We start from the raw sequence: 10,923 nt of genomic DNA on the forward strand, positions 1-10,923 counted from the left end.
TTAGTTCTCATTACCCCACTCTGATTTGATTAGCATAAATTAAATCAATTTTCCCCAAGTCGAGTCTGGTTTTTGCCCATGATGGTACTTGCTGAGTGATCTCTCCCTGCCCTTATCTCGACCCAGGAGCCTTTCGTTCTATTTTCTCTCCCCCGTCCAGCTGAGGAGGGCAGTGACAGAGCGGCTTTGGTGGGCACCTGGTGTCTGGCCAGGGTCAACCCACTACAGTCCTTTTTGGTGACCAAACAGGGACTTGAACCCTGGCAAAATAACCTGCACCTTGCTTGTAGCAGACAGATGGCCTGAGGTCTGCTTTAGCTTGAGTTGAAGCTCTACAGATTAACATAGCATTCAGTCACTTATTTTCCCTAAAATTCATGCAAAAATACCCAGTTTTCCAGCTCTGTCCCACCTGTGATTGCTATGATCCACACAACCATCACATCCTGACCTGGTTCTCAGATCCTGACCCACTTGAGACAAGATTCTGGTTATCCCACAGCTAAAGAGTATACGAACCTGCAGACAGCCCTAACTTGAGCAGATCCTTGTATACTTGTAGAGATCTGAGCTGAAGTCACAAGGAAAACTGCTTTATTCTTAGCTCAGTCGGTAGCTGCAGCGTCAACACTTTAGTTCCATATGGGACCGACTAGTGGGAAGTATCCACCTCTGCATGCCGTAGCCTTAGACCCGAGACAGAACCACACTTTGAGAAGTCCCTGGGGTGTCCTGAACATCGCTATCAGCGTCTTGGGGTTATTTGCAGAAGGAATGGTCCAAGCACCAGGTTTAAGGCACCAGCTGCACCCTGCTCCCACCTGCAGTTACAACTCTGGCTGGCAACAAGATCTGCTGCACCAGTTCGAGCATCCTGCACCACCAGTTCACGCAGATGCCGCATTCTCCTCCTGCCAACACCTCCATCTGCCGCCAACCCCTCGACACGCACAGCTCAGCCCCGCATCACACCGCCCTGCTAGGGACCATCGTCGCTTACCCACTAGCACGGTTATGACCTTATTGCTGGCATACTGCTCGATTTCACGCAGCCACTCCGGGAGACACCGGAAGGATTCCTCGCAGGTGATGTCATAGGTCAAGATTAACGCGTTAGCACTGCGATAGTAACTCTGCGTGATGGATCGGAATCGCTCTTGTCCTGCCGTGTCCCAGATCTGCAGCTTTTGGCATAACAAGAAAGGGTGGAAAAAAGAAAGAAAAAAAAAATTTTACTTTTTTATTTGATAGCAGCGTTGTTTTGACCTTAAAAACCCCCTTCTGGGTAAAACCAATGCTGGGAAAGCACTTAGTTCTTCTCCCCTTTGGCTTCCCCTGCCCCAGCATTTTTTGTTTCCGTTCCTGCACTTGTGGATTGAAGTGCAAGGCACAAAGTCAGCTGGCACTGCGGCCCATGGCCTCTGGAAGCCACAGGTCTGTGGGCCTTCATGCAACTTCTAGCATCTCCTTCTGCTGTGGACAGAGCTGCCGGTGCAGGAGGGAGAAAGGCACTTCTCCTGCCCCTGAAGTCCAACAGCAGCATCCACCCCAAGAAGAAATAAGAAAGCCTCTCCTCTAGCTCCCAAAGCTACCTATAGTTATCCTGAGATGATGCACTGACGGGTGGAAGCCACACGAGCGAACAAGACGCTCAGCTGAAGGCTCTGAAGGCTGATTCAAGGACTCGCTAACACGTTTTCTCTCTGCAGCTTCAGCCATCTCACCCTGTTGCTTGCTGCCCGCCTTCCCAACATGTAGAACTGGTTGACGTGTCCTTAATTATATCAAAGAGTTCATGAATGTTTGCCAAACTTTCTGGGTCCAGGAAGACAACAGACACTTCCCAATACAAACTAAACTCGTACTGTTTTTATAATTTGAGCATCTGATAGTTTTTGGTGGGTCATCAAAACCTCAGTTCTTCAAAAAGGCAGTCAAAGAAACAAACACCCAAAATTAAACCTTTTCAGCGTAAGAGTACTTCTCTGCTTCATCTTTTTTTTTTTTTTTTAAAACACCCCTCCCTGGAACTAAATATGTGAAAGGTTGATTTCCAGCCAGAATTCTGTGTACTTTGGGAAGAAAAAGGTAAAGTATTTGAGATTTTTTTCCATATATTCAGCAGTCTGTAACAGAGAAAACCTTAATTCTTGCCCAGTTCCAAAGTCGAACTACGCCAGCTGCTCATCATAAATGTGTTAGTTTTGAAATGAAAGCTCCCAGTAGCAGCTTTCAGACACGACGTATGATTTTGAAAAAGTACATTTTTGCAGAGAAAGTAGTTTGTGTCTGGCTCACAGCTCCTGGGCACCTTTGTGCTTCATCTCTTGGCATATAGTTGCATTTAAATGGCTGAACCTGGCACCTGCAGTTAAGTGACATACAAAACCGTAAGTGAAATTACTTGCATGTGAAATGTTAAAACAAACCAGCCTCCCAACTCTGGCAGATGGAAAAAAAAAAACATGATTTTGTTGTTGCTCAGCTACTTTCTTACCGGCTAGAGTTATAAGTCTACCTATGAGCTGGGTGTAGAAGGCAGGGAAGAGCCCCCAACCTTACAGCCACTGACAAACTCTTCCTGCACACAAAACGCACATCTCGCTTCAGCTCACTGATTGTTTCTGCCAAATAAAATATTTTACAGCAACCACTTCACTTGTATCATTTTTTTTTCAGAGGAATCAAAGGATTGTGCCTGACTCAGCCTGCAGACTAAAACCTAGACATTTATTTTCTTGGTGCCAGCTGATGTGTCCTGCTCTCCCAATATTTGTACATACATTTAGCTTTATGCATATGAACATTACACCAAATGCAATAAGATCACAGGTCCATATAGCATGGCCCTCTGTTTGCAGCACTGAAGATGTTTAGCTTTGACCAGTATAATAACTACCTACTTGGCTCAAATTTGTGCAGCCTCTTAGTACAGGTGCTGTACATATTTTTTGTTTTATTAGGAAAGGCCAGGCAGATCAAAACCCCTTTCAGCTGCACAGCACTGTCCCAGCTCATCTGTCAGCAAGCTTTAGTAGCCACTCATATCTGATACGGCTTTTTCACAGCTTTCATGCTAGCAAGTACCTCTCCACTGACTTTCAAAAGCAATTTTGAAAGCTGGAAATTATTTTTCCACAGAAATCTATAATTTATTTTCAAGTCTGAAAACCTTTTTGGTAAACAGCTCCATGCTCTCATCCTGGATCCCAGCAGACATGCACGAGATGCTGCCCGGCACAGAAGTGGAGTCACGGCTCGGGCATTGTTAAATGACCTAACAGTCACAGAAGTGCCTCGTTTGACTGAGATGTCGTTTTTATTGCTCTGAAAATTCCTGCTCTTCCCACTCATTAAATGCTTATTTTCCCCAGCACTGCTTACTCAAAAAGTTCCAGCTACAAGATCACTCCCTGAAAGAAACCTGTTTACCTTGCAGACTCCAGAAGGCTCATTCAAATGCCCAAAGGTGTCATACTGAACTTCCTCCCAAGCTTGGTCGTTGTGGCTGAGCTCCAGCAACTCCAATTTACTCCACCGGTGAGGTCAGGAGAGGGACTTTGATTTAACAACTCATTATTTGCTATGTGAAATATAGCTGGTATACCAGCTACCACTTGCTAAGGCTCTGTGAAACACAAGCCTGCCCCAAGGTGATGAAGAAAGAGTTGCTTGGGTGGACACTTGTGCATTCATCAGAAATTTGCAGGGCAGCAGGGGCTTACCATGCTGCTGCTGATGAGTTTGCATTTAACTTGTAGAGCTTCCCTGAACTGTCCTTGCCCCTGAGATAGCCCATGTTGGCACGACTGCTCGCAACCTTCTCTTAAGCAGTTTGCATCCTCAGTCCAAGCTTATCTTAAAAACAGGATTATGTCATGGGAGCAACAAGTCAAACGCAGACAAATCCTTAGGGTGAGTACACCTGTCCAAAAACCAGACCTCAGATATAAGCAATATTCTTAAGGTTCCATCTGTACTTGACAGGGAACCAAATGCTTGGAAAGGAGAGGTGTCTGAAGAGGATGGGATTATTCTTCCTCAGAGATTGCTTTTTCTTCCTCCGTTGACCAGGACAATCTTGAGATAGCTGGTTTGAGCCAGGTGTAAGGGAAAAAAATTAATTCGACCTTCAGTGCCATTACCATAAGCCATTTACCAGCTTAGATCCTCTGAGCAGCTTCACTGGAGCTGGTTTTGGCTGAAAGAAGCATCTCTGCTGTCCGAGGAGCCTGGACAAGCAGCATCCATGTCCTGGTCAAGCCTGCTGTGCCAGATGCCTGCTAACAAGCGTGACACCCACCAAGCCAAGCACCGACACCACAGGGGTTACATGTGATCCTGTTTTCCTGCCTGCTACTCTGTCCCACTTGCACAGCAAGGTGCTCAACATTAACCTGGTTTTTATCAGGGCAAGATCTTCACACCTCTTGTCCTTCACCTGCTTAGGCTGGGAGGTCTAGTCAAGGACCATCACTTGCCACAGGTTTGTACAGCTCCTCACGCAGCAGCATGGCAGCCTGCTGACACAATCACTGCTTTTAAAATCTGTCCTAAACTTAGGAACACACCACCTGATTTTCTTTTCAAAAAGCCACTGCACTGATATACAGGTAAAAAAAAAACCCCACAGGCTGAAAATCTGCATGAGTCCGATGTTTCCATCCCATCACTCACACAAGCTTAAAAATGGGTCTTGATGTCACATCCAGCCACTGTCACACTTCTGCTGCTCTCCCATTTGCTCACTACTAGATCTGATGATGGCAGCAAAGGGGAAAACCACCACCCTGTTTTCCACCTTGATGCCTGTGGATTTAATGGAGGCAGAGTAATTCCAGAAGCAGCTCAGGGATCCTAGACATATTGACATTAGGGGCTCAGATAACCATACTCTTCTCCCACCTCTTGGACACCACAATAGCTCTAGAGAAATCTCTACTAATGAATGAAACAGTGCTAGCTAACATCTCTGGGCACTGGAACCCAACCATGGATCCTATTAAACACAAGATTGGTCCCCAGTGTGTTTTGGCCCAGGCAAAGTAGCTGTCTGCCAAGTGATGCTCAGGCTCAGTTTGGGAGTTAGCACAGGACAAAGACAGTTTCCCAGCAGCAGTTCGGCTGCAACCACTTTATTTTGGAGGGTGAAAGAGTTAATCATACGGAGGACATCGCCCATCTCAATTCAATCTGTTGACTGCAGCACAAGCATTGTGACCATCTCTGCTTCTGCCAAACCCGTAACTTGGCAGAAGCGGAAGATGAACCTTTGTTGTGCAGAACCACCCAAATCCAGAAGCCTGCTCTCCCCAAAAGCCATCTTGAGATCTCACAGGAGAAGACCTTCATCAAACGCATCGCAGCAGGAACACAATAAATTTCCACTTACCAGAAATGCCCTGAGTAGAGGCTGCACTGGCATGCTGCTTTGTGCTTCCTCAACCCCAGCCAGGCACAATCTTAGTGTCTCCTAAGCAAGATGTCCCCTTTCCATTTTCTCCTTTAGAGTAGGTTCACTGCTATGACCCTGGTGGTAATTGTGGAGAGGGGCACAAAGATTTGGCATTGCCCGAGCCACACCAGACAGCCCTGTGCTTCCTTGCATCCCCTCCAGCAGCGGGAGGGCTGCAGCAAGAAACCTCAGCTGTGGTACTGACACAGGAGTTTACACTTAAAATCATCAGGCTCCTACCTTCACTTTTTCACCATTTATCTCCACAGTTTTAATCATAAAGTCAACCCCAATCGTGGCTCCTTGACCCGGTGGGAAAAGCCCCTGAAAGAAAATAAGAGTTTCATTAAGCAAATTTCTGTAGCAAGACAAAACTTGCTATCAACCCAGAGGGGTGCCAGTCCTCACCCTTTTCCATCCTCAAAACTATTCCTCCCTTGTCCCCTTCCCCAGATACTTATTTCCATCACATTTAGAAAGGAAAATGTGACACTTCCCCAGCACAAAGGTTACAATAGTTCAACCCCACAGTGTTTTCCCTGCCTACCCATCCCTAGTCATGTAGCAAGTCATTGACTTCAGAGGCAGGAAAAACAGGAGAAGAAAAGGAGGATTCATACAGGGAAAATGAGAGGGGAAAAGCCCTTCTGCTTCTGTGCAGTTGGAAGAGGCAGGGGAAGGGTAGATGAGGACCCTCCATTCTATTTCCCAATGCCTTGGAAGAGGTGTGGGTGCCCGCTCCTGCAACCTCATGCCTCCCCTCTCCCCTCCACCAGACACCACGGCACGGAAAGGCATTTCTGGCAGCTCCCAGCACTGGGATCACACCCCTGCACAGCACTTCAGGAGTGAAGCACAGAGCCAGCCGCTACCAGTGCCGCAGCAATGGCAAGGGCCGGCATGATGCCGATGGTATTTGATTACAGCACCATCAGAAACAAGCAACAGCAAACAAAGAAAACAAAAAAAACCCCAGAGCTTTTTGATTTCTGGTGTCTAGGTTTACAAAGTCGTGTTGATTTTGGGGCACATCCACCCCCCCCAGCAGCTGTACTGCCAAAGCACAAGCAGCAGCAGTGGCCACAGATTTTTACGGTTAACCCTTTGGGGTTGACTAGCTTTATTGCCACCAGCTGTCACATGCAGTTGGAGAGTGCTTAACCTCAGCACAGCTTTAAAACTAAAATTAACAGTGAGGGAGGGAAATCGCTGGCAATTCCTAGTGGCGAGTGCAAGAAAAAATCCACAACTTAAGTTCTTTTGCCCCAGATCACAGAAGCCTGGTCCTTTCCCTGTTATTCTGCCACAAAAAAAGTCTGGTGTTTAACAGAAGACACTGGACCGACAGCCCAGGACCCAGATTATTTAGTTATCTACTGAAGACAAGTAATAGGGAGAGCTTTGTGTAGCGGCAGGAGGGATGAGGAGAAGGCACACAGGAGCGCACCAGATGTGCTGGTCCTTTTAACCGATCCAGAGCACCCCCAAATCGGGAGGAGTTCTGCCAGCAACCTTCAGAGAGGACTTCCCACCGTCAGAGAGGGACAAGTTTTCTCCAACACAAGATCCCCAACAGGGCGAAGTACAGCACCAGATGCAGATGCACTGCTCGTCCCAGTGTGTTACTACAGGTGATGCATGCACCAAGAGCGCAGACGACAAATTACTTCAGAGCTGCAATGCCAGCCAAGCCCTCAGTGCACAGCTCATGAGCCACAGGCTCCACGCTCCTGTGCCAGTGCTGTCCTCACCCAACGTCCCATGTCCAAGAGGTGGCCAACCTTACCTGAGTGAAGCGACGGACTAAGCAGGTCTTCCCCACACCGGCGTTGCCGATTAAAACAATTTTGAAGAGGAAATCATAATCTTCCATACTCATTTACGCAGCTGCAAGACAGCAAGCACAACACGGTGTGAACCAAGGCACTAGGGAAATGCCCTTTTATTCAAAATATTCCTCCAAACATTCAGAACAAAGGTCTCCTGATGTGTGCATGACTCGCCAGATAAGAGAGAAGAGCCCTTCCCACTCCAAGCCAGGACATCCACATAGTTCAACGTCAGCTGCTCGGAATCCTTGGCCACGCTTTGGCTTTCGCACCGTCTCACCTGGCTGCCCATGAATTGCAGATGCTCGTTCTCAGCTTTTGGAGCAACACTCCAGAAGCCTGATTCACCATTTCCTAGATTTCCCCAAATGTTTGTTTTGCTTTTAATGGTGTCAGCTCCAAAGGACAGCACAGACTTTGCCACCTTCTCCAAGGAGAAAATGTAATTTATTTCTGTTAGGGCAATACCCAGAATGCTGCTGTGAGCTCCTCCAGGTGGGTGCTGGGTGCACATGGAGCAGGGCTGGGAGGCACACGGGGGCAGAACAGACAGGGAAATTAAAATAATTTAAAAATAAAAGCAGCAACGTTTGCCTTAAAGGCAGAATGAGCTCATTTGCTAAAATTGTAGTGGGCACAGGTGTAACAGTTTGGCTGAAGTACGTTAAAAGAGGATTTTAAAAAAGAAGAAATAATAGATGCTATTAGGAATATTCCTGCTAAGATTATTTTTGTTAATTTTGTGAGGATAGCTTGTTTGGTGTAAAGCTCAAATGGGAAGGGAACACAGAGGAGCCTGGGGGGTACTCAGCACATCCCCCCACCAAGTCCAGCCTCCTGGGCAGGATGCAGAGACTGATGTTTCAGCAACATCACAGGAGATGGGCACGGTGCCTACCTGGGGAAGACCTACAGGGCTTGCTTAAGCCACTCCGAGTACGAGGAGGACTGAACACATGAACGTAGAGTTTGCTGCAGCTGAACAAGGCATGAGGGATGAGTATCCAGACCACCATCTCCAGTGCACCCAAGGGTGCTTCTGACACTATGACCGGAGAAGGGTCATAAAGACAAAGCAGTAACATGCAAAAGAGATTCAGTTGGGTATTTTAGGCAGACAGAAAAACCCCCAGACCAGGGAGCAGAAGGGCAGTGTCCAAACCCAGCTCTGTCCAAGAGGATCCAGATATTATACGTGGCATCAAAGACCTGTCCTCAAGATTGGTCTGGGGTAATGGCATAAAAGACATCAGTAAAGAGACAGATATACAGCCATCAGTTGAGATACCAGGTAAGGAGATACCTAAGCACCGGTACCTAACTCACCAATACCTATAGATTAGGTACTGGATGAGGAGACAGAGCCAAAGATAGGAGGGAAATGAAAAAAAGTGTTATGAAATTGCTATCCTCAGTAAAGCACCAGATTGCTTAGAGGGTTTTTACGGAGCTGATGAAGGGAACAAATGCAACAAGGTGAAACAAGGTTCTCACGCTCAGCCCAAAGGCAGTGTGATCTCTCCCACTATCTCCAAAGGTCCTTCCTTGGTAGGGTTCATTGCCACACACCAGAAGGCCCGAGCTACAGACCCCAGTCCCACTATACAGCTGTGATAGGCTTACAGTCAAACAGCCAGAGAGTTCAAAACTGAGACAGTCTGGGTCTGCCTGGAAGGGCACACCAAAACAGCTCTCCAAGCACCACCAAGAGCCTTGTGGACCTGAAGGCAAGAGAGGGGGAAAAATGGTTCAGCTGCTTCATGTTTATGTGATCCTTGGCCTTCCCAGCAGCCTAAAAAGGGTAACCACACCAATTAGTGACTAATGATCTGCATCATATCGGCAGCTGGTTAGCACGGACACGGCTGAGTCACTACAGGGACATGTCACTTCTCCTGGGCCAGTGACACAATGCAGCACTTGCCCTTCTGCTGCTTTGCTGAGCTGGAGCTACGGTGCCCCACAAAGTGCCAATCAGCAGCAGCTGGAGCTGTCCTAGGGATGCTCCAACCTCAACCTTGCTCTGACACGTGAGACCTTGCAGCTCCCTCCTATCTCTTAATACAGTGAAAGAGTGGGACCTTAAAGAGCAGCCCCAAAAAACGTCCTATTTTCTGGGGTTATTAATTTGTGTAATGATTTTGTATCTCCATGCCTGGCTTTCCCAGAGTGGGACTGGACAACAACAACAGTATTAAGAACATGTTGACAGTGCTCTTGCAATGAAGGCTAAATGTTTATATACAGTTTCAAGCTTTCACACTAGCCAACGTGAAGAAAAATGTGACCATCCACTAAAAGCTATTTCAAGACTAATGAGACTTACTCACCACTGGGTAATTATCCCTGGGATGCTTCAAATCCCGGAGAGCACTGCTCCCCCCGGAGGGATTTCAGTTCTATTACTTGCACCCCAAACAATCCAATATTCAAATTTATCTTCTCAGGAAGCTTAAAAATAAACTTCCTCTTCAGATCTTTGAGCTCAGAAACAGTAAATGGCTCACACATACCCTGGAGTTACGTCTGATCCCCTTCGTTAGTCTCCAAGACTAGTCATATGGGATAACGACCCCAAAGGGGAACTGGAAGATGAGCCAAGGCCATAAAACAAACAACACAACAATGAGCTTAAATGCCAGAACCGAAGAAACACAAAATGTGGGGGCACAGGAGGGGAGAAAGCAATGGACTGAGCAGCAAAGAAGAGACAGAAGTAATTTGAGAGGTGGAGTGGGCAGGCGAGGTTGACCATCACTGCCCTGTCATTCCCCTCCTCACCCAAATTGGTGTTTTTCCCACACATGCTAACCTACCACGGCATCAGCGCTGGACACAAACATTGCATCAGTTACCATTACGAAATCTTCTCCTTCTGCAAGCTGAGCAGCAAAGGTCACTCGGCTGAAAGGCTGACTCAGGCTCACGCAACCCTCCCTCTCCCCAGGGAAGATGTGTCTCAACCTCTGCCCCACTCGCACGGTCGGGGAATGTGCACCTCAGCAATACATCACACTTTGAATTATATGCCTTAAAAAAAAAAATTAAAAATGCAGAGTGCAACATCGTTTGCTTGGTTTTGGGGTTTGGGGTTTGCTTTTCTTCCTTTCTGTTTTCTTGTGTTTGCGTCGCAGGGCTCTGCCTCGCATCCCTGCAGTGGCTGAAGACATCGGGGCCGCAGCTGCCTGTCCCACCCTTTGGCAGAGACAAGGCCCTGCAGCAAGGGCCGGGGACGGGATGCCTGCCCACGCCTCAGCCACCCCTCACCGCACTTGTTTAAATCACAAATAGGGCTGGCTGCAGCACAGAGACATGCCCTACCATGAGGTAAAACAGGAGCAGAGCTGAGGCTGGCAGCGGGGCAGAAAACTGGGTTTCACAGCCGTTCTTCCCAGAGGCAGTTTATACAGCTCGCACCCCATCCAGCCCTCATGGCTCAGGACCCCCCTGGGCTGTTCCCACCAGCCCGGCAGGGACCAGCTCTGCAGGGTTTTATTTCATTTGGGTCACTTCTCAGCTCCACTCCATCGTGCAGCCCCACGCATGGCCACTGCAGGCAGGAACAAGGAGCCAGGAAGGGTGAATCGAAGCACAGTGACCACCTGGAGAGGTGGTCCATCTGCAGGACTGCAGCCAACG

At 47.8% G+C, this 10,923-nt stretch overlaps 1 protein-coding gene across 1 annotated transcript; it reads right to left on the reverse strand.

Annotated features, from left to right (window-relative positions):
• Positions 1-1,000: 1,000 nt before the first annotated feature.
• RAB30 (RAB30, member RAS oncogene family) lies at positions 1,001-7,334 on the reverse strand (the record flags this gene model as incomplete). Its single annotated transcript, XM_010281815.1, has 3 exons — positions 7,242-7,334; positions 5,696-5,779; positions 1,001-1,184 (listed from the first exon to the last, which is right to left on the reverse strand). Coding segments are annotated over exons 1-3 (361 nt in total), but the record flags the coding sequence as incomplete, so codon positions are not given.
• Between the last annotated feature and the right edge of the window lie 3,589 nt (positions 7,335-10,923).

The sequence above is a fragment of the Phaethon lepturus genome, unplaced genomic scaffold (assembly GCF_000687285.1).
Source record: "Phaethon lepturus isolate BGI_N335 unplaced genomic scaffold, ASM68728v1 scaffold6242, whole genome shotgun sequence".
Taxonomy (NCBI): domain Eukaryota; kingdom Metazoa; phylum Chordata; class Aves; order Phaethontiformes; family Phaethontidae; genus Phaethon; species Phaethon lepturus.